The sequence below is a fragment of the Erpetoichthys calabaricus genome, chromosome 6, assembly GCF_900747795.2.
Source record: "Erpetoichthys calabaricus chromosome 6, fErpCal1.3, whole genome shotgun sequence".
NCBI lineage: Eukaryota > Metazoa > Chordata > Cladistia > Polypteriformes > Polypteridae > Erpetoichthys > Erpetoichthys calabaricus.
Genome location: NC_041399.2, coordinates 192,300,579 through 192,325,000, shown reverse-complemented (window position 1 = coordinate 192,325,000; position 24,422 = coordinate 192,300,579). Strand labels below are relative to the sequence as shown.

Sequence of the window (24,422 nt, the reverse complement as noted above, 5' to 3'; positions counted from 1 at the left end):
GGCGCCAGCCCACCGCAGAGTATTTTATATACATTTTGAAAAATAACTAGCTTGTTCTTACATTTTAAAATTGGGTTGAAACGTAAAGCCAATCAAATACATCCATTTTACAAGCCAAGACTGTTATTTAGCATTGATTGCCTTTTGAGAGTACACATATATTGCAAAACAGTGTATTTTTGGTGGATTAGAAAGGAAAAAAGGCAATGAAGCTAAACTTTTTGTCAGATTCATTTATTTTGAATGGAGACAGGATTGATTCTTCACCTTGCTGATCTTCTAACTCTGCAGCAACCTTTCAGCCCTTGGGCCGTGGATTCATGTCAAAAAGTCATTCTCCCAAGCGCTGTTATTGAATGTTGGTGCTCAGATGTGAACTGCTGTTTCTGTTCAGTAGATAACAAAATAATCTTCTATATATATATAAAAGTCAATGTATGTGTGTGTGTGTGTGTGTCTATGTATGTATGTTCCAGCATCACTTCCAAATGGCTGGAGCGATTTTCATGAAACTTGGTACACGTTTCTCATTGGTCGACTAAAAATACTGTAAGGTGAAATCAACCCTAACCCACCCCTTTCTGGGTAGGGTTGGGGATGATCTTATGGTCTTGTATGCATGTTATCTTCCAGTTGACACTCAGAACGACCACCAGAGGGCGAACTGGAGGTGACTGCCAGCATTCTTTATGTTTGAGCACCACTGCGCCCGCCTGTTGCTTTTGTAATTTAAATAGAGTTGGCCGGCTCTGAGCATCAGATGGATGATAACATACATATAAGACCGCAAGACAAGGACATTAGTGAAGCGAGTCTTTTTTGTTTGTTAATTTATTTTTATTTTTAAAGTTGTGTTTTTTTTAAATTATATTTTTCTCAAACAATTAAAAAAAAACGCTTTATTTTCCTCCCAGGCAACACTGGGTATTTCAGTTAGTAAGCACTGAAACACTTACAAACACCTTATTTGGGGTGCAATCGAGAGGGAAGTGAACAAGTTTTGAAAGATATATGAGCATTGAAAAATATTCGTCCTCTTCCTCACTCTTCATGCCCGCCAATACTTGAAAGAAACCCAGATAATAGTTAGATTGCTTAAATATGCAAGTGAATTGCAATCCAGGATCCAATGTTTATACATGTACATGAAAGGTGACTGGGTGCTCGTTTTGTGATCCCTCTTTCCCAGACACCCTCCCCAACCTCCCTTCCCACAGTTGCCAAACATTAATCTCTGGTATGATACACACACAAAAAGAAAAGGAAATCAGAAAGAGGATTATCATGCATAGTCTATGTCAGGGGTAGGCAACGTCGGTCCTGGTGAGCCGCAGTGGTTTTCATTCCAACCCAATTGCTTAATTAGAAACCAATCATTGCCAATCTCAGACCTTATTTAATTTTATGGCTTGTTAGTCTGTGCAATGTAAGGCTCTTATATCGTAGATTTTTTTCCTTTCCAAAGATATCATCCAAATGATATGAAGCCTAAAACAGATCATTTTCAGTCTGTCACATTTTTCTGTTAAGTGTTTTATTAAATCAAACTGTGCATGATGAACACACACAGATGTAATTGGAAAAAAGCTAGCTGGAGAACTGCTGGCTGCTTTGTCTTTTACATCTTATTGCTAATAAGGAGCAATTAAAACACTGAATGCAGCAGTTTAAGATTGAAATAAGCAATTAAGGTTGGAGAACCTTAACAAGCGAGACCACTAAAATGAAGCATCAAAATGTCACTTAAGCAATATGTGCTTCATCAGCAATAATTGAGTTCTCGTTAAGGAACTGGGTTGGAACAAAAACCTTGCACATACTGCGGCTCACCAGGACCGACGTTGCCTACCCCTGGTCTATGTGAAACAACGATGTGGGGAAAAAAATCGGACAGCAGACGAATATGGCTGCTTTCTCTCTATCCTTAAGAATTTAAGAGCGAGTCCGATTCACTTACAGGATCACCTGGAGAACCACTGGGCCATATAAAGAAACCCTTGCCTCTTCTCAGGGATTAGCCACGCTGTTTCTTATCTCCTGGGTGGCCACCCACAAATAGCAGACGTCCCTGAGTGAAGTTCGATCTCGCTGTCTTCTTAGGCTTAGATAATAATAATAGACAAACTCCTGGCCTTCTGCTTCTCTTTTTTTCTCTCTTTCACTTGGTCAGCCTTTCCCCTTTAAAAAAAAAAAAAAAGTTTCCCGTGGAAACATCCCATTTCCTGCTTTGGTCGTCACAGAAACGTGATGCCTACCCTAGGCAGCTGGAATTCTTACCAGGCGAGGTCCTCCCAGACTTGGTCGTCAACTATAATGCCTGAAGGGATACTCCTTTATCATCTAGACCCTATAATAATATAGGGCACAGGTGTCGAACTCCGGTCCTGGAGGGCCGCAGTGGCTGCAGGTTTTCATTCTAACCATCTTCTTCATTAGTGACCAGTTTTTTGCTGCTAATTAACTTCTTTTGCCTTAATTTTAATTAACTCGACTCAGCCCCTTTGTTGTTTCTTTTTCCTTAATTAGCAGCAAAACAATAATGAGACACAAAACGAGCTGCCCACACGACCAGCTATCCACAATATCTGAAAATAAAGAAAGGTGAAGGTCTCAGTAAGACTGATTTCTCAGATCACCAAAACATTTTGACGGTGTTCTTAGAAAAAACAGAAAATCAACAATTTTGGAAATGTCTGCTGTGGCAGAATGAGAGCAGCAACAAGCCATGGAATTAAAGAACAAGTTTAATTAACAGCAAGAATCAGCTTCTCATTAAGAAAGTGGTTGGAGTGAAATTGGTTGGAGTTTGAAGACCCAATTTAGCTGGTCATCTGTTGGCTCATTTCACATCTCATTTCTGTTTGTGATTTAATGAAGAAAGGAATCAAGTCACTGCGGTGGGTTGGCACCCTGCCCAGGATTGTTTCCTGCCTTGTGCCCTGTGTTGGCTGGGATTGGCTCCAGCAGACCCCCGTGACCCTGTGTTCGGATTCAGCGGGTTGGAAAATGGATGGATGGATGGAATCAAGTCAGAGCACTGAATCCTTTAAAACAGGGCTATTAAAACAAAGTGCAAATGAGTTAATTAGCAGTGAAAACTGGTCACTGATTAGGAAAAGGGTTAGAATGAAAGCCTGCAGCCACTGCGGCCCTCCAGGCCCGGAGTTCGACAGCCCTGATATAGGGCATCAAGACACTATATAATATAGTGAGTGCAGTCCAGAAAGCAAGCCCGATTGTAGTATTATGTAGGCTTGCTACAATTTGACATGCGATCACTCAAATCTTTCACCAAGTATGATAAAAATAATTAAAAGTGTATTTAAAACTACTTTGAATCACAGCTTACAACTACCTCATCATATTATGAGCTGGAGTAAATGTCTACCAGGAAGAAACAGTGAAATTTACCAATTACATCTATTCACTCAAACTCAATTATCTTATTAAAACGTCCTCCGAGAGAGTGATTCGGCTGGTTTGTGGCACTCTAATCTTTTTCATCGTGGTTTGGCTTTATCGCATAACCTGCCTTTTTTCATTTTCACATTATTTTTGAATCTTGCATGCACATGACTTACCACAAAAAGTGTGTAATGCCAATTGCTGATCTTGGTATCAGTGTGCAGTTGGCCTTGGTTCTTTCATAAAATCTAAGGCTTTCATCAATCAGTGCAGTTCAGATTTATTGTTGTATGTACAAAGTACAATGAAAATCTTTTGTGCTTGCTCACAAACACACACCATGCTGCCACTCAGCATGATTCCCACTCTATAGGTAGAGTAATAGGCGAAAAGTAGGTACCCATTATTAAAAAAATACATGAATTGATTGTGTATCTGTTGTTAAATAACTGTGTGTATGTGATTCAGTATGTGTGCAGACATTTCTTGCAAAAAAATCTGATTTGAGTACACATGGCATGAAAACAATTTCAATACGCATGTGCTGCTAGCATTGGAGCTTATTTTAAATCACAACTGATGCGTGCATAAAATCAGCATGCTGACTACTCCGCTGGCGTATCAGACACTCCACACACTTTTCTGCAGAGCATCATTTGTTACAGGCCATGGCAGGATATAACCATTGAAGAATCAGAACTACAGAGATAAAAGTAGGATAACATGCAAGCTGAATCTACAGAAATTTGGCAAAATTGTGGGGGTTCCCAGAGGTAAATGTCAAAACTTCATCCATGACAGCCACAGCAAGCACAGACACGAAAGGGAAACATTTCCTTACCTTAAGGAAACAGTACCAAGAATCTCTTAGTAAAGTTTTTTACTTCCAGTTTACTTTTGTTTTCATGAGCATGCCTTAGAAATGAATCCAAGTCTTTGCTCCTTCAAAGTGAACAATACAGTATTTGGTAAGTTTTAAGACTTCAGTTTTTACATTTGGACCCCAGCGCCATCCCCTTCAGTTGAAAATGCAATAATCGGCTGGGTATTTTTCAAACATATGAAATATACTTCACAGTTTACATGGCAAATTAATATATGTCATGATTGGGAAGATCCTAAGACCCTGCTCAGGATAAAAACGGGCTGGGAAGATGGATTGATGGATGGATGGTTAATTGGGAAGAAATCAACTTGAAAAATACCAAACTCATCCTTTATCCTGCCCCCTCAATGACAATAGAAAGAATAGGCAATTAAACTCCGGTTCTGTTGCTTGATGGTGCCTTGGAATGGTGTTCACTATAGAAAGGTGCCGTATATGACCAGTGATTGAAATGAAATAATTGGACTTTTCCTAAACTAAAGAAATGTAACCTTTTGTACTACTGATATAGTAAAATGGAGACATACAAATTGGAGTCACTCCATTTACTAAATTTAGACCTCCACCTTATCACTCTTTTTTGTGTTGTGCCTGCACACTTTGCAGATGTTTCCTGTTGGTCCTGTGCTTTTCTCTGCCGTGTCAATGGCAGTCATGCTAGGTTAATTGCAAGTTCTATATGGACCCTGAGTGAGTTTGCGTGGTGAACACAGCCAGCCAGCACTGCTACTTCACAGCCTAAGAACTTTAGGCTTGAATTTTCCTTATTTTTTTTTTAGGATAGTTTGGTTTCCTCCCATTTGCCAAAATTTAGTCATGCTAGTTTAATTGCCTAATTAGAACATTAGGACATTAGGCCATTCAGCCCAACAAGCTTATCCATCGTATTCACCTAAAGTCACCAAAATAACATCAAGTCAAGATTTGAAGGTCCCTAAAGTACTACTTGCCACCACACAACTTGGTAATTTATTCCACGTGCTCGTGGTACTTTGCATGAAGAAAAACTTTCTAACATTTGTAAGTAATCTGCTTTTAACAAGTTTATAACCATGTTCTTGTTGCAGAGTTTATGTTTAAAGTAACAGTTGGGATCCACTGGACTAATTCTTTGTATAATTTTAAGCAACTTTAGTTATGTCCAATTTTATTAAAGCTGGAAAGCTTCAGCTCCTCTAGTCTCTCCTCAATAGTTTTGTGTGGTTGTCATGGTGGTGCAACCCCATATACAAATCCATCTGTGTCAAATTTGTGCGACCTCCCTGGGTCGATTTGGGCTTTTCTTGGGTCAATCTTGTTTCATTGCCACATCCGAGTGGAATGTGTTAGGTTAAGTGCTAAAGTCTAAACTGATGTACTGTGGGTCCATGTGTGTGTGCGCCAAGCCTGTCATTCAGTCCATACCTAGTTTCCAGCTTGTGGGGACAGGCCTCACCTATGACCATGAGATGTATTTTTAAGAATAAATGGAGACTTAGGATGTCACAGTTTTAAACTGCTGTAGCTTTGGTTTCTGTTGGCAGTACTGAAGTGACCAGCCTTTTGGAATTAATTCTTTTCTTTGCTATTCCTGTCTCCCTAGGTTACCGCCACATCCCTTTGTTGTCCAAGACTGGGAATCCATGTTCCTCTAGTTCTCTTTTTGTTAATATTTTGTTGGAGGACCAATAATCATCATCATCATCATAACAATAATGCAAAGGATCCACCAAAGCAGCTGGAAGACAAAGAATACCCCAGCGTGAAACCAAAAATGTGCAACGGGCACTGAAAACACTTCAACTGCATTTTTAATTTTAGTTTTTTAAATTTTACTTTTAAAAATTTTAAATGTTAATATCATCTTTTTATTGGGTTTTATCTGTATAGTGCAATTGGAGTAGAGTTCTTGTATGATTTGAGTTATGGCAGGTGAAATTTGTGACTTGTCTCCCTGTGCTCATCTCAACCGAAGCTGCTGTCCATTGTGGAGACTCGGGCCAGCCAAGTGAGCACAGCGGCACCTCGCTTACTGGACACGCGCCTTTTACTTGCGGGCGCGCACGTCAGTCCACACAGGGCCAACACTTTATGATTTTAAATTGTGCTTTTCTTGAGTTGGCACCCTGTGTGTGTACTCTATTGGTAAATACACAAGTGGTATATTCACATAGTGGGCTACAAGTGTGATTACACCCCTAAACTGACATGCCTTTTTTAATTTATTTTTTATATTTTTTTTAGTAGGTTTTAAATTGCAGCAATTCTGGGTTTGAATAATTGAAAAAGCTCCACTTTAGGACAATTAGAATGCCCCCGTAAGCAGGGAACTTTTAAGAGAACTTGCGAACAATGGAGTTTAAACTCGTAGACACGTGTTGTCAAAGTTGTTCTTTTCCAACCAAATATAAGTTAACTAAACCAGGCTTTTACTCTTACAGAGGGGTCAGCCTCACTGCTTATAGCAGACCACCGCTGTATTACAGAACTTGAAGACGTTGTGGAGCAACCGCACCATACATTTGTCATACATGGTCGTATTTTGTGTTCTTTTGTCTTAATAGACCATTAAAGAAGGACTATTCCATCAAGCATTTAAACATATGCAGTGAATTTAAGATTAACATTGTACAAAAACATACTGAGAAAAATATTATCTGCAATATGTTACATTTCCACCTGTAGAGTTAAGAAGCCATTAATGGTGTTGCATGCCAGCATTGTAAGAAGAACACATGATGTCTTCATTTTTATTGCTGTTATTATTCAACTTATTTATCCTCGTTTGGATTGAATTAGTCTTTCTATTTCAACACATTATTTATTTATTTTTTAATATTTTTATTCATTTGTTTTATTTTCTGAAGCCACGTCATTCTCTTCACGGTTGAAGGAGAGCCAAATTCATACTATTTTAGTTATATTTTTAAGTAAGTTATTAATAATTTAGATTTCAAATTGCAGACTAGCACAAGAGCCTGTATTGTGAAGTGATGTTGTCATGGAGGCCTCGGCCAGAGCCATTATGGCTATTTACTTTCACGTTATGTTGGCAGGTCATAAAGGACCAGGCTGAGATTTTAGCTCTGCTTTGTGTTTGGAGAAATGGTTTACTTTCTCATTTTGAACAGAATCCGTTTATACATTGTATAGTAAATAACCTTTTAATTGTGTTTATGTCAACTATCTGATCTTCAAAGTTTTTTTCTAGTGTTACTGGTTTATAATCAGGTTTAAGAAGTGGTAGTGGAAGTTAAGGAAGCTCCTGTTAATTCAGTTTGAATACATAGGGTTTAATCTTGCAAGTTTGGTCTTTCTTGAGAATTATGGCAAAACTGTACAAAAGGGAGCTTTGTCAGAAGTTAATCATTTGATTAACACACATTAATGTTACTTACTTATCTTTTTCCTTTTATTTTCCATAAATTAAATTCTGGTTTGGCAGAAGCCACTGGAGATTCTTCAAGAAGGGTCATTTATTCTTTTGGATAAACTCTCTTCGATATGTGTTAGGTCATATCCACACTACTACATTTTCTGTTCAAAACCACAGACATTATTCTTCATTTTCGCCTTTCATCCACGATAAATGCTCTCCAGTGCTTCTGAAAACGCCTTCTTGGTGTTGCAGTACGTGTGGGTGAAAAGTCAGACTGTGATTGTGCTCTGATTTGTTTATGCTTATTACATAGCCTCAGTCTTCTTTTTCTTCTTTTTTCAGCTGCTCCTGTTAGGGGTTGCTACAGCGGATCATCTTCTTCTATATCTTCCTGCCCTCTGTATCTTGTTCTGTTACACCCACCACCTGCATGTCCTCTCTCAACACATCCATAACCCTTTGTTTAGACCTTCCTCTTTTCCTCTTGCCTGACAGCTCTATCCTTAGCATCCTTCTTCCAATATACTCAGCATCTCTCCTCTGCACATGTCCAAACCAACGCAATCTCGCCTCTCTGACTTTGTCTCCCAACTGTCCAACTTGAGCTGACCCTCTAATGTCCTCATTTCTAATCCTATCCATCCTCGTCACATCCAGTGCAAATCTTAACATCTTTAACTCTGCCACCTCCAGCTCTGTCTCCTGCTTTCTGGTCAGTGCCACCGTCACCAACCCATATAACATAGCTGGTCTCACTACCGTCCTGTAGACCTTCCCTTTCACTCTTGCCGATACCCATCTGTCACAAATTACTTCTGTCACTCTTCTCCACCCATTCCACCCTAAATGCACTCTCTTTTTCACCTATCTTCCACAATCCCCATTACTCTGTACTGTTTATCCCAAGTATTTAAACTCATCCACCTTCGCCAACTCTACTCCCTGCATCCTCACCATTTCACTGACCTCCCTCCCATTCATGCACATGTATTACATTGCATAGCCTCAATACAATATCTCATTCCCTGGAAGATAACCATTTTCCAACAAAGTGGACATACAGGAGTAGCTTTCCATGGCGCTTATTGTGTTGCTTACCTGTATGCGTTTTAATTGAATTTTGTACAGTCCGAATGCTGCATACATGTGTAAAAAGATGAAGAATTTACCAATCACTTCAGTTTATGATGAATCCCTGGATGGCGGCATAACCAATTCCTTCCAGGAGGATGCTTCCTCTTTGTGCAAACACAAAGTAGACAAACGGTTAAAACATACACGTTTTTCGGTTATTTTAGTGCGGACGGCGATACTTTTGTAAACAATGTGAAAACACTAGTGTGGGTAGAGATAGTTTTTTTCATTTAAAGTGTCATTTTTGAAATGAAAATATATTAGTGTGAACGTAGCCTTAGATTTGTCTCTCACCTTTTAAATACACTACCATTATTTTGTAAGGAATATTTTAACAGGAAATTTTGCCAAAATTTGAAATTAAAAAAAAAAAAATAGAAAAAAAACTAAAATATTGTCTGAAGGACACTCTACGTAGATGTTCAGCATGCAATTCTGTTAGGAGTTACGTGTGGAACTGTACAATACTTATGTTAAATTGTAATTACTGATCTGTATATTAATGTAAACTTTATACATTTTGATGTGCTGTTTTCTAAGTTTTAATTTCTACAAGAGCAGAAAAACTGTGGAAAATGTAGATGCTGCATTTTTTAGCCCAAGAGTCACTGGCAACTGTCCAAATTGTGCATTATTAGTTTATTGTGTTTTAGTACCATATCTTTAATGTTACAAGTTGTATTTTACATATCCTTTCTGAATTGTTCATCTCTTCTTGACATTCCAGGTGACACATGTTCAACAACACAGAGATTCAGGCAGGTCACACTGTATTGCATAACTTTTCTGTATGCCACGCACATTCCATGTAAAATCTATTGAAGTCATATACATGAAGCACAAAAATGGCTTCTTTCAGCATCAGTTTGATATGGAAACAGTATTTTTTTACTTTTTTCACTGCTTAAAACAGTAAAGAGGAAGAAAATGAGCAGGGATGGTTGTTCATCATTTTTCAGTGTTGTTTTTTATTCACACACAAGATCAGCCCCAAGCAGGACAATCTGATATTTGTATGCTGGCGGAAGTGTGCTGTGTATGAAAGGGGGTTTGGTAGTTAGAGCTCACCATGCCAGCAGAAGTATCAAGTGTTGCAATCAAAACAGTTGGAATTTTCCTTTGAAAGGATGGATACAACATTTTTTTTTCAGTTTACACTGAACTTTGTATTCTGTGTGTGCTCCCCGGCTCCAAGCGTTGGCCAACAGGAGAGAAATACTTATTACTGTTAATGTGTTATGATGCTCATTCTCAGGCAGTTTTATGGGGCTGTGTAGAATAAGTGAACAAAGCCATATAATATGATGCTTGGGACGTACCGTAAGAACAAAGAGGACACAACGCTGGTGTCTTCTCACCTGTGTCAGACTTTGAAATCTAGCAAGATGCAATAAGCTAAGATTCATCCATGCTGAAGAAGACTTGCTTACCGGGAGATACATTAGTCTGTCAGTACCTGAAGAAATCCCTTGTAGACTTGTTGACTTTGTCAGGTAGCAGCCAAGGGGATCACCACTGGGGTCTATGAAATCTGAACTCCATGTATGGGACCAAATCTGGGAACAAGCCATATCTGTGTAGGTTGCACTAGTCTAGGGCTGATTAGCAGCACCACTATGCAAGTTGTACATCTTGGAGAAACAAAAAAGTGAATATTTTGTACAAATTATGTAACGTGGGTGAGTGTTTGACCAGGGTTCTGTTGTGTTTTCGAAAGTGTTTTTGGTAAATAACAATGAATAGATAAGAGACTGAGCACTTTTTTTCAGAAGGCACATGTATTTTTTCACACTACAGAGTAAGAAAAGATGACCTGAATCCTGCGTCTCGTGCCTTTACCAAATGGTGCCTTAGCCACATGCAGTGTACAGTATCCTGTTCTTAATAAATGTATTGTGTTTGAAAAACTTTCTTGTGTGGAGTGTAATTTTAGAGTACAAAGACTAAGATTATTTTCTTTAGTGTAAAATTGTAATACAAATACTAAACAGTAATATGTACATGTTATTGAAGTTGATTTACCTTTTGAGTCTTAAATATAGAATCTTGTTTTCGATACCCTTGACTCTTGACCACAGGCAGTTCCTTGACCTTTGACACTTGAAACTACGGGTGTCTGCAACTGTTTTGTTCCCATGGATGCCACCTGTAGCAGTGCTACTATTAGTTAAAACCGCATCTCCCAGCAGTCCCTGCAGAGGCTCTGATTAGTCTTCTGTCTGGGGTGCAGGGGCTGTTGGGGTTAAAGGTGGTTAGAGTGGCTCTTAAAAGGACCAAAGAGAAAAAATGTTTTTTTGTTGTATTCGGTGTTCCGTGTACCTGTCTGGCTGCCTATCGTTGGTTAACCATACTTAGTTGTCGTGTACTGATTGTTTCATTGTTGGGGTCTGGATTGTCTTCTGTTTACCTGTGTACTGAGGACTGATAGTGGATTCATGGCCTTCCAGCAAGAAAAGGAGCTCTCCTGAACCGTCTCCATTCTTAGTTTTGCCATTTTAATGGCCAGCAGTGCATATTGTTAAAATGTGATAAAGTAAGAAAAAGATGGCCGGATAGATGCTTACAGTGCCTATAAAAAGTATTGATTCTTAAAAACATTTTGAGTCAAAAGTGGAATTTGGCATTTGTGTCACTGACCTGCAGAAAGGACTCTTTAATGTCAAAGTGGAAACGAATCTGTTTTGCCAAGTTATCTAAATGAATTACAGGTGTAAAACACAAAATGATAGTTCTCACAAGTATTCGCCCGCTTCAAGTCCATATTTAGCAGGTGCAACCATGGCAGCCTTGAGTCTGTGTGCACAGATCTCTGCCAGCTTTGCACATCTGGACTTTGCCATTTTCCCCCAATTTGTTTGCCCAACTGCTCAAGGTCTGTCAAACTGCGTGGAAATCAGGAGTGAACACAATCAAGCCCTGTCACAAATTCTCAATTGGATTGAAATCTGGACTCTGACTTAACCACTCCAGAAGATTAACATTGATGTTTGTAAGCCATTTCTGTGTAGCTTTGGCTTTATGGTTGGGGTTGTTATCTTTCTGGAAAACAAATCTTCCAAGGCACAGGTTTCTTGTAGACTGCATCAGGTTCTCCTCCACCATTTCCTTGTATTTTTGCTCTTATGTATTTTACACTCACAAGCCTTCCAGGGCCTGGTGCAGAGAAGTACCTCCACAGCACAATACTGTCATCCGCATGCTTCATGGTTAAATGTGTTTTTCATAACATTTGACCACAGATCCTTCTTCCAGCTTACTTCAGAGTCTCCCATGTGGCTTCTGTCGATGATGAAGCACCTTTTCAATCAATAGTTGTTGCTTGCACAGTCCCTCCAGTCTCACCCACTGCAGCTTGTAACCTCTTGGTGGACTCCCTCACTCCTCATCATCTTGCATAATCACTTAAGTTTTTGTGGGCGGTCGATTTAAAAACTATGTGCCATACTCTTTCCATTTCTTCATGTCTGACTTGGATATTTTCTTGCCACCATTCCCTGACTTCTGCTTTTCAATCTCCTTCTCTTGGAGTTGCTTGAAGTGTCCTTTCATCTCCATTGTGTAGGTTAGGCCTTGATACTGACTCAGCATGACTTGGACCCTCCAGGTCAAAGTACATTTATACGGCAGTCAATTGAAACCCCAGACAGGTGGTCTCCATTGAACTGGCTATGTGTCTTCTGAAACCATTTGGCTGCACCAGTGATGATTTAGATGTGTCATATTGAAGAGGTAAACACTTGTGCCATCAAACAATTAGTTTTTTTTATGTTTATAATTTAGACTGTTCCAGTGAGATTTAATGCTTTTATAGTAATGAGAAATAATGAAAACTTAAAAAAGGGGTGAATACTTGGGACACTGTATGCTCTCGGTAAGCCCCTATTAAAAGCTCACAATAGGACACCTTCATAAGGGGCTTGCTTGACCAACTTCAACAATTTGCTGAACTGTTAAGATAATGTGCTTAAATATCTTCTAACTGTTAAATGGAAGATATTTAAGCAAATTATCTTGTTAAATCATGTAGGAGTTGAAACAGCATTCAAGTGAACAGTAATAACAGCGGCTAGTGTGTCATTGTGTTCAGAGTGATGGTACAGATGAGTTGCCTGTGAAGAACGGAAATAAAACTGTTTTGAAGGGCATATCATGTCAGAAGCCAGTCCTATTATTTTATAAATCTTGCTTTGCTGGCTTTACAATCCCATTTATGACCTCTGCTATTCTTTATGCTCTAGACCAAACGTATTTTCTCAGTAATTTCCTCCTGTAATTCAGTGTTGCCTGGCAATTTTCCACGGAGCACAACAGGTAATTATCAAAAAAAGTTCTGAAGTCAAGTTAAACAAACACAACCTCCTCAGTTCAGGAAACCATGCAAAACTGACAGTGGTCCTCTCAAGTCTCCAGTCCTACATAAGCAATAATCCCACACACAAGACCCTTTAGTGATGTATTTAAGCAAGCTAAGATCTGCACTCATAGTACAGAAAAAAAATAATTTACACAGGTGGCAAGGTAGCATGTTTTGAGTCTGAAACCAGGAAAGGCAACTGGTCTGGATGGGACTGAGGACATTAAATGCACCAAAGGTCATTTGCTTGGGAAAAAGAAGAGTAACTCAAGATGTCAAGACTGCAGTATTTTCACCTTGTGCAACAATAAGGACAGAAGTGACTGCAAAAACTACAGGGGAATCTCTGCCGAGTATGATGAGCAAGATTTTTGCCCAGGTAATCCTGAATAGGTTCCAGAAACTTGGAGAGAGAGATTTAGCCAGAGTCACAGTGTGGCTTCTGGTCTGAATGTTCCATGACTGACATGATCGTTCACTATGGCAGCTGCAAGAGAAGAGTAAAGAGCAGAGGATACCTCTGTATTTGCCTTTTATCGATAGTGGTTTGGAGGATGACTGACTGACTGATCTGACTAAGGTTTTTGACCTCATCTGTTGGGATGGTCTTTTCAAAATCCTTGGCAAGATTGGATGCCCCTTAAGCTCCTCGGCCTGATCCATTCCTTCCACACAGACATGAAAGGTGTTGTTCATTTTAATGGTACATCATCTAAATAAGGCTGCATCCTTGCCCCCATGCTTTTCTGCATCTTCTTGACTTTGATGCTGAGACATTCCTTCAAGGAATTGACTAAGAGGTTGTAACTTCACACAATGTCTGATAGTAAACTGTTCAGTCCTTCATGTGTAAAAGCAAAGAATCAAAGTTCTGCAAGTTCTCATGAGGGACATTCTGCATTCCAAAAATGCTGTGTTGACCTGAGTAACTGCAGAGACTGATAGTTCTCCAGAGCTTGTCTGGACTTAGGTTTCACTATCATTCTGAAGAACACCAATGTGATGGGAGGTTTCACTATCATTCTGAAGAACACCACTTAGGTTTCACTATCATTCTGAAGATCACTATCATTCTGAAGAACACCAATGTGATGGGAGGTTTCACTATCATTCTGAAGAACACCAATGTGATGGGCCAAAGTGTTGTGAGTCCACCCTCTATCACCATCTATGACTTCAAGCTGGAGGTGGTGCATCAGTTCACCTACCTTGGCTCCACAGAGTTACTGACACACTCTCCTTGGAGGCAGAGATTGATTGGAGGATCGGCTCTGCTGCCCCAAACTTTACCAAGCTGACTCCCGAAAGTCTGGAGCAACATGAAATTGTATCGACGCTTACCAGCACAGCAAGCCCTTACAAGAGTCCATGTCATTGATGGCAAATGATGAGTCAGAGACTGGGAGGCATACAGCAGGGAGACAAACAATGAACAACAAGGTAAAGCAGTGCAGAGTGACAGATCTGATGCCATCAGGTCCTGAATGTTCTGGGCATGGAATTGTAGAGGAGCAGAAATCAGGGGTGGGGGTTCTGGAGGGCAGTCAGATGCACGGAGTAAAACAACACAAGTTACTTCACCTAAAACAGCTCCTTATACAAACAAAAGTGTACAAAAACACAGAAGGTGCCACATATGTTATCACTGGACTGCTAAACAGTTGTCTGCTGCAGTGTGTGTTAGCAACCATATTGCACAAAATGTAATTTTGGGTTCTGCTGACTGGCAGACTATGATTGTGAAATTACAAATAAATACTAGAGAAAAGCCAAGCAAAATGATACCTTTTATTGGCTAACTAAAAAGATTACAATATGCATATTGTAATCTTTTTAGTTAGCCAATAAAAGGTGTCATTTTGCTTGGCTTTTCTCTACATTCATAATGGCTAACACGGTACAACACCCTAGTACTACAAATAAATACTAAAAATTGAAAGTATGAAAAATTAGTTGACAAAGAAGTAAAGTGGTTCCAATAAAGGTTTGGACAGGTATGATCTCTAAAGACCATAAATATGTAATAGTGATTGTTGTATGTCCCATGTATACAAGGGTAACGGAAGCTGGCAGACTGTTTGTAGGACAGACCTAAACTGAGTAAAAAGGAATCCAAAACATGTCCATCTACTTTGGATCAAGTGTATTCCCAGCTTTGAATAGCTCTGAACTCCTCCAAAACACTACAAGCTGTGGAAGAATCGCCACACAGAAGTAGCAGGGGTTTGCCGTTCAACTGCAACATATTGTAAGCTACTAACAGCTATTTGAGGAATATGAGGAACTGTAATAAAAAAGACATTTGAAGCATTCTTGTGCACGACTGTCCTTTCAACAGGAGTGTCTTACCTTTGTGCATTCCACACAGGTGACTCATTTGGGCAAGGCCCTCTACTGAAGAGGAAGAAATTAAGAAAAAAAAGCAGCATGCAGTCTTAAGTCACCTATGGAAAAAGGGGCATCTGCATGATATGAAAACGTATGACTTATATTTCCTCCTGAATAGTAGGACTGATTGTACTGTATATTGGAGTAATAGTGATTTTGTATAATTTTAATTTAGTATTGGCAGATAGAACTCACTGCGGAGTATTACCTCAAAACAGCCTTCTAGTAGGGCAGGGACTATAGTACGTTGTTCCAATGCCATTTGTCTCGTCAAATGCCCAGCTATGTTTTGTGAACATGATCGACTGTGCCCTGCCCTGTGTCCTCCTCCTAATGTGTGGCATACCTAAATGATTATGTCATGAAACTCCTCATTTTGATGCTGTCTGCCACTAATCTGAGGACTTGTTTACCTATGCAATATTTGATTTCATCTGTGCATGTTGTCTTCTAGAGTTGCCAGCATATCGCTTGCGGCAAAGATTTCCATTGTCAGCCATGTGATTTTTATGTGTTGTGGCAGGTGTCTCATTGTGTATCCCTTATTGAAGAGGATGGGAAAATGAATCATTTGTTCCTTGGATTCAATATCCAAACAAACCTTGCAACTTGAATTAGGGAAATCTACGATAGTCAGAATAAAGCTCTATTTGTAACATTTACTTTGATTCTGGTTTGTGTTCTGGTTTCTATAATCAATTTACTGATGCCTCTTTTGGCTTCCAGCTCTCGTCTTTATTTTTAACGTCCACACCCACCCACAAGTTTCTTTATACTGTATGTTTTATGCACTTTCCTCCAGTCTCTTTTTTTCTTACCATAAATGGCACTTAAAAGAAGATTTTAGTGTCCTGTTTTGATTTGATTTCCTGCACTCTAAACAGAAACCTTAAGTATTTTTAAAATGCATCCAGCAGTCAGGCCTTAGGTTCATGCCTTTCATGTCTATTCTGAATGAAAAATGAAGTTGATTGAAGTCGGGAGGAAAGAACAGAGCAACACAGATTTGTAAATTGCAATTTCTGAAAGTGATTAGATAACCATGGTTTAAACACAGTATGATCATCTATTCATTTTATCAAATCCGCTTACCCAGGGTAGGCATTGGGCACAAGGCTTGGAATAATCCCTGGATGGAGAACTATTCCAGTCCAAAAGAGCACATTTACACTCAAACACACGCCATTGTTTAACTGAGTTTTTGTGACGTGAAGTGGGTGTGAAATTATATATTGTTAGTCATTATCAAAATTATTACATAAGCAAGTTAACGTTAGTTTAGTCTAAGCACATAAAGAGAAACACTGGTAGTATGGACCCACCAGATAGATAGATAAATAGATGGGCATGAAAAAGTTTGGGCACCCTTGCTTAAAATGTCTGTTACTGTGAATAGTTAAGTAAGCAGATGATGAACTGATCACAAAAGGCATAAAGTTAAAAATGACACATTTCTTTTCAGCATTTTATGCAAGATTAATGTATTTTTTTGTTTTATACAATTGCACAATGAAAAATGGAAAGGAGCACCTTGCAAAGATATTTGAGGTCTCATAACTTTTACCAAGGTCTCAGACATTCATTAACTCGTTACGACTATGGCTTGTTCACAGTCATCGTTACGAAACTCCAGGTGATGGAGATTACAAAGCTGTATAAATTCTGACTCCTCAAACTTTGTACCAACAATCAGCAGCCATGGGCTCCTCTAAGCAGCTGCCTAGCACTCTGAAACATAAAAGAATCGATGCTCGCAAAGCAGGAGACATCTACAAGAAGATAGCAAAGTGTTTTCAGGTAGCTCTCCAAGCATGATGGTGGATCGATCAGCTTTGGGCTTGTGTTGCAGCCAGTGGCACAGGGAACATGTCATTGGTAGAGGAAAGAATGAATTCAAATAAATACCAGCAAATTCTGGAGTCAAACATCACACTTGGTCCTACAATAAGACAACGATCTGAAGCATACCTCAAAATCTACAATGGAATACCTCAAGAGAGGCAAGTTGATGGTTTTGCCATGGCCCTCACAGAACCTGGACCTAAACATCAAAATCTGTAGGTAGATCTCAAAAGAGCAGTGCATGCAAGATGACCCAAGAATCTTGCAGAATTAGAAGACTTTTGCAAAGACAAATGGGTGAAAATACCCCAAGTAAGACTTGAAAGACGACTACAAAAAGTGTTTATAAGCTGTGATACTTGCCAAAGGGGGTCTTACTAAGAACTGACCATGTCGGGTGCCCCAACATTTGCTTCAGGCCCTTTTCATTTTTTTTGGTATTATGTACCTGTGAATGACGGAAATAAAAATGTAACCTTGCTTAAAATATTAAAGAAACATATCATCTTTAACTTTATGCCTTTTGGTGATCCGTTCATCTTCTACTCAACTATTCACAGTAACAGACATTTTAAGGAAGAGTGCCCAAACTTGTGCATAGATAGATAGATAGATAGATAGATAGATAGATAGATAGATAGATAGATAGATAGATAGATAGATATTACTCTAAAATCAAATCCACATGGCTCTTTATTTGAACTCAATCGTTTCCTCCAGGCTGTGATACAATACTCGCACACATAGCACACACAATATTTGGCATTGCATTACCCTTTTACAAAATAAAATAAAAAAGATTTGGATTCAGAAAAGTCCTGAATTTTTCTTCATCTGCTTCTGTCTCCATGCTGGCATGTTATAGAATTCTGTACGGCTTGTTCCAAATATGTTCTGAAAGTCGTCATCGGAAATGTATTGCTGATGAAGACAAAAGACAAGAACATGCTGGTTTAGAAAAAAAGTGCTCTGGCCAGTCAGGATATCAATCTGGAAGCTGCATGTCACTTACAATTTTTTTTGTATAGCCCAAAATCAAACGAGATGTGCTGCAATGGGCTTTAACAAGCCCTGCCTGTTGACAGCCCCCCAAGCATTGATTCTCTAAGAAGACAAGGAAAAACTCCCCCCCAAAAAATAAAAAAACCCTAGTAGGGGAAAAATGGAAGAAGCCTTGGGAAAGGCAGTTCAAAGAGAGACCCCTTTCCAGGTAGGCTGGGTGTGCAGTAGGTGTCAAAAAGAAGGGGGTCAATACAAAACAATACACAGAACAAAACACAAGTAACCACAATAGTACAGAGCAGAGTGACATCACATAATAGGATTCGGATTTGTTCAGAGTTCTGGATACCTCAGCCATCAAGCTGCCACCCCCTATTGGCCATTCCACAGCAGACACAGCGCTTGGACAGCCAATCCGATGAAAGAACCCCTCTACCCGACAATTCCTGCAATCCTCCATTGGTTGTGGTCTACTGCCCTTCCAAAAGCCCACTTTGTCTTTCTGATTGCAGACTTTGGTAATATAATAGATACAGACCCAGAGTTACCTCGTATTAAGATGGGACCACCTAAAATGAGTCTACAGTGAGAGTTCAGATGTGATACCCCTCTGCACTATGGAGCAAACCAAGCTATAGGTAGGCAGCCACATCAGACTTACCTCTTTTTTCAGGGGGTCGACACCCTCTGGTAGCTCCTCCACTGTTTTATTGATTAGAAGAGCTGGGTCAAACCATGCTCCCTTGGCCCCTGAAGGATTTGTGGCTGGTTTACTTTGGCCCTGTTGGTGGGGTTTGTATGCCGCATTTGTTACTCCTGGTGTGGCTGGGCCCCCCGGTGCACTGTAATCGGCTGGTACATTCTGGGTAGGCATCTTCTTCCCTGAATCGATCTCAGTTTTGTTCAGATCCTTTAAAAAAAAAAAAAAAAAAAAGCCCATTTTCATTTCATAACTGAACTGGTAATCATAGTGAAAGCCCATGGAGTTGCATATGCCACTAGTTTGAGCGAAGGAGACAGAGATGAGCTGACAACTTTAAACTTGTGCTCAATGGAGACCCCCAGTGTTCTTCATTATGTGGTGCACTGAACGGCTCTTTTATTCAAGAAATGTTTCGGCAGGGAGAAGGGCGCCCTCGTGTGGCAGCTAAATATAAGTACAGGCACAACGGTTCAGCTGTGAGCACAAAGCAGCAGTTATCAAATACAGTCCTGTAGGGCCACAGTGGCTGCAGGTTTTTGATTCAAATAATTTCTTAATTAGAACCCATTTGTTTTGATGTTAAAACAAAGTGATTTTTTGGGCTTAATTTTTTTTAACTTGCTTATTACAATTTGGAGCATTCAAATTTGTTATTTCAGTTAAACAGCAGCAATTAGGCTTTATTTCCTATTTACTTAAATGTAGTGAGAAGCCAAGCAAAATGACACCTTTTATTGGCTAACTAAAAAGATTACAATATGCAAGCTTTCGAGGCAACTCAGGCCCCTTCTTCAGGCAAGATGTAATGTTTTTTGTAATACGTTGATTGCATCTTGTCTGAAGAAGGGGCCTGAGTTGCCTCGAAAGCTTGCATATTGTAATCTTTTAAGTTAGCTAATAAAAGGTGTCATTTTGCTTGACTTCTCACTACATTCATAATGGCTAACACGGTACAACACCCTAGTATTATTTTCTTAAAAAGCAACTCGTTAATAATGAGGTGCAAATGAAAAAGGAACCACTAGATGTCTCACTTTGATAAACTTTGCATTAATTCAAGTGTGAAAGTATGCAGATGCCAAAAAACAGGAAAATGCATATAGCAAAAAAAACCAAAAAAACAATCTGACTGATAAAACCTGGCGTATGAACATTTCTACACAATTTGCCTTTATCAATCACAGTTATCTTGTAATTGTGCATACGTGAATGCGCCTTGACCTCTGCCTAGCTGCCACCCTGAAACAACCATGTAAAGACTGATAATCAGCCTCATCAACTGCAGACTTTCATTGGCTGGTAGAGCAGCCAGCCACCTCCACCTCCATTCAAGAAGTCCAATGGTGCTTAGTGTGCCACGAGTATGCGCAAAATTGTAGCACCTGTCCTCTGCGCTCTAGAAGTCAGGGCAAAGGCGTAAAGTGCCAGCGTGTGAGCTGTTGGCCACTATCACTTGGCACACGTAATGACATGATTGCTGCTTCAATGAATACTATAGGCCATTTGAAACACTGTGGGTTCAACCACTTACCTTACTAAGCAGTCAGCCATCATGTACAGCACTATCAGCAAGGCGTCTGATCAACACTACTTTGCCTTCAAATAAATGAATCATGAGTCAAGCCAGGCCAACCAGCCACAATGTTTGCCAGCCTCATCTTGGCATCACAATATTGCAATTATGAGTGAAATCCATTGCTTCAATTATATTAGTAAAACTGGAAACTGCTGCAAACTGACTGTTTATGTTGGCAAGAAAATGTTGTGCTTTATGTATGTACACTGTTGTACATGGCTGGGGGTCAGACCCGGCCGGGACGCCTGGAGGGACCGAGAGGTGGCATATTTGTCCTCCGGGCCATGAGGGGGCAACCGCCCTGGAGCAGAAGAGGGCCATGGAAGAGGAGCAGGGAGGTTCAAGTCCGTGGAGGCCCATATCCACCACCAGGGGGCACCCCAAGCCTCATGGAGCCTGGGATTTATTTACTTCCGCCACACCCATGGAGGACGATCCTTCCAGGGTCACCCGGAGTGCTTCCGGGTGCTCTGCTGACACTTCCGCCACACCAGGACGTGACATCAGGTAGAGCACCTGGAGCTCATCCGGGTGAGGATAAATGGAGCCGCCTCCCTCCTATCAGTGAGCTGGAGTCGGGAGTAGGAGCAGGACGAAGCTCCTGGAGAGAGAGGACAGCTGGCCCAGTGACGGGGAGAGAGAAGGCCCAGGTGAAGGGTGACTGGGGCTAGAGGCACTGTGAGTTGTGCGGGACTGAGTTTGTGTTGTGTAAAAAGTAAAATAAACAAGTATCTTGTATAAAGATGTGGTCTTTGACTGGTGGTGTTTGGGCAAATATCACAACACTCACACCATATGGAACCTGAATTTAGCACCTCATTGGTCGATTAATGGCTTCCAGCACAACAGGGTATGAAGGAGCTGAAGCTTGGCTGAGATATTGCTGACCTGTAGGCCAGTTCTCAGAGTAGTGGCAACAGGTAGTTGAACCAAAAAAGTTTTTCAGGGCAAAAACACAGCATTGGCCCTCTTAAAAGGCAACTAGAATACAGTCTGTACATCACATTCATCATAGAGGTTTAATATTTTGGTCACATCAAATACATTATAATAATGGCTCAGGGATATGAATTATGTGCGTGAGTCGTCATTTAGCTGATTTAGGCATTTCCCTGCTTGTTTAAGCATGTCATCGTTTTCTCACTTTCTCTGAAATGTTGCGTACGTGTGGGTCAGAGCTGCCACAAACAAACACAGGTTTCCTGTAAAGTTTTCTTTTATAAGTCCCAACTTTTACGTGGAAAGTTTTGGACGCACATTTTTGTGTTTTTCCCCAAGTTTTATAAATCTGTCCCCCGTTGTCCAGCAGAATTGGATCCATTTAAAACTGTGTATGTGCACGGTAAAGTTTCTGTATTAATTGGATGTTTAGAAATAAGCGAGAGAGAAAAGGAAAGGCAGAGCAGCACAAATCTTTAACAATTCACAAAAAATATGGATAATGTTTTCAGAAAAGGAAAATCTACAATGTGCCAAAGATTTGTTGTGGAAGAATGAAAGCGCCAAGGAGCCATATAATTAATCCCAAATTTTATTGTCATCAAAGATTGGCTCCTAATTAAAAAACTGTCTGAAATGAAAACCTGCTCTCCAGGATCATGACTGAGGACCCCTGGTATAAACCATCTAGCACTTGTTAGGAGGATCATTTGTTTCAACCTTTTATTTAATTGTAGTCTGTACTCAGTTTTAAGAATGTACTTACTTTGAAAGGTGCTATTGTATATAAAACAATTTTCTCACTGCAAGCATTTTTAAAGAGCTCAGCTATTTGAAAAGAGGCTACTGTAAGCCCACATTGTTGTGTCTGTTGCTTTTCTCTTTGTTCAGTGGGCCAGACTTTCTTTTGGGGTTCTTTGATCTGGTAAATACGGATTAAACCTTCCCAAACCTGCGGTCTGTCACTCCTTGTGATCAATAAGAATAATTATTTTTGTGGGTTCTTAAAACTTCGACTTAGCTTTAGGTTGTTATGGTAAGTCTTTACAATGTAATGAAAAACACAGAAAATGCCAGAGCATAACCATCAGAAGCATTAGAACATTAGAAAAATTTTTCATGGACCATTCAGCCCAGCAAAGCTCACCAATCCCATCTACCTAAATCCTCCAAAAAAACATCAAATTGAGTTTTGGAGGTCCCTAAAGTCCTACTCTCCACCACACTACTTATTCCATGTATCTATAGTACACTATGTAAAGAAAATCCTCCTAATGTTTATGCAAAAAGTACCCTTAAGAAATTTTCCCTGTGTTCTTGATGAACTCAATTTAAAATGACAGTCTAGACCCACCGTAGTGATTCCTTTCATAACACTTCCATCATGTCTCTTTTTAATCTCAATTTGCTTAAACTGGAAAGGTTCAACTCCTTCAGTCTTTCCTTATAACTCATACCCTGCAGTCCTGGAATCAGCCTAGTTGCTCTTCTTTGGTCCTTCTCTAGTGCTGCTGTGTCTTTTTTGTAGTTGATTTTTATATAACTTAAGTATATCCTTCTTGCACTCTACACATTGTGCTAAATAACCCAACATTCTATAAGCCTTCTTAATGGCTTCTGAACACAGTCTGGAAATACATAATGATACGTTTACTATGCCCTCTAAGTACTTCTCTTATTGTGTATTCAAACCTAATATTTTTACTTCCTATGTGTAATAAATTACTGTATATATACTTGCATTAAATTTCATCTGCATAAATCTGCCCCAAGCCCATATGCTGTCCACGTCCCACTGCAATGATTTTTGGGCTTCTAGATTATCTGCCTGCCAATCCACCTAGCTTGGTCTCATCTGCAAACTTAACCAGCTTCTTGCTTATATTCTTCTCCAGATCATTTTATATACATTATATTAAAAATAGCAGCGGCCCTAGTTCTGATTCTTGACATTACCCAATTCTGATAAGGCTCCATTCACCATGACCATCTGCTTCCGGTGTTTGTGCCAATTTCAAACCCATCTCAACAGTACATCCTAAACTCCCACTTCTTTCAGTTTGATGCCCAACATCTCAAGCGAGACCTCATCATTAGCTTTCTGAAAATTTAGATAAGTAATGTCATACAAACTACTCTGAAGTTATCCTTTTGTTGCTTCTTCATAGTATTCCACTATGTTAGTAAAACATGACCTCCCTCGTCTAAATCCATTCTGACTGTTCCCTAACACTCCTGTTCTTGCCGTTTGTTGCTCAATTTTCTCCTTAATACTTCCTTCCCTTAATTTACCTGTGATGCAGATAAACCTTACTGGACTTGTGTTTTTTTTTAAGTTGAAAAGGACCTCAAAGGGCATAAGATGAACATATAGGGGGTTTAGAAAGGCCAAATGTTCACAGCCTGTACAACAGGAGTAATCTGAACCTGGACTCTATTATCCACTTGACTCCATCAAATCCTTGTTATCTTCTCACCCATGTCCTGATTCTATTGGAAGCAGCTGGCATGCTTCTAGTGCACAAAAAAAGTGTAAAGAAAAAAGAGAAGATGTTACGAATTGTAAAATGAGAGTATAATACGTACAACAGTAATTTTTGATATCCCTGAAACATCACCCAGGCTTTTCTTCATTTCATCATAGTTCTTTATTCCCTGCAGGGAAAAAACAGCATGAATTAGTAGATAAAGAAGAGAGACATCCATCCTGTATGCTTTGAGTTTCTCGTCACTATCTGGCAGTTTTGTCTGACATATTGTGAACATATTAAATGGCATCTAACATTCTACAGTATGCACAAGCATCCCTGTGGGCATTACAGGTGGTAAGGCACT

The 24,422-nt window shown here is 39.7% G+C and overlaps 2 protein-coding genes across 3 annotated transcripts in view; one reads left to right on the top strand and one right to left on the bottom strand.

Moving 5' to 3' along the window:
• plcd1a (phospholipase C, delta 1a) overlaps positions 1-10,690 on the top strand; it is a 146,673-nt gene extending 135,983 nt beyond the window's left edge. For both annotated transcript variants that reach the window (XM_051929135.1, XM_028804204.2), the window contains exon 15: positions 5,874-10,690. In XM_051929135.1, coding sequence (XP_051785095.1) covers positions 5,874-5,962 — 89 coding nt within the window. In that variant the 3' untranslated portion in view covers positions 5,963-10,690. The remainder of the gene's footprint in view (positions 1-5,873) is intronic.
• Positions 10,691-18,042: 7,352 nt separating this feature from the next.
• The window catches only part of vill (villin-like), a 123,854-nt gene continuing 117,474 nt past the window's right edge, over positions 18,043-24,422 (bottom strand). The window contains exons 18-20 of the mRNA XM_028804203.2: positions 24,174-24,242; positions 19,031-19,279; positions 18,043-18,288 (exon numbers count right to left, since the gene is read on the bottom strand). Of these exons, the coding sequence (XP_028660036.1) occupies positions 18,175-18,288; positions 19,031-19,279; positions 24,174-24,242 (432 nt within the window). The 3' untranslated portion in view covers positions 18,043-18,174. The remainder of the gene's footprint in view (positions 18,289-19,030; positions 19,280-24,173; positions 24,243-24,422) is intronic.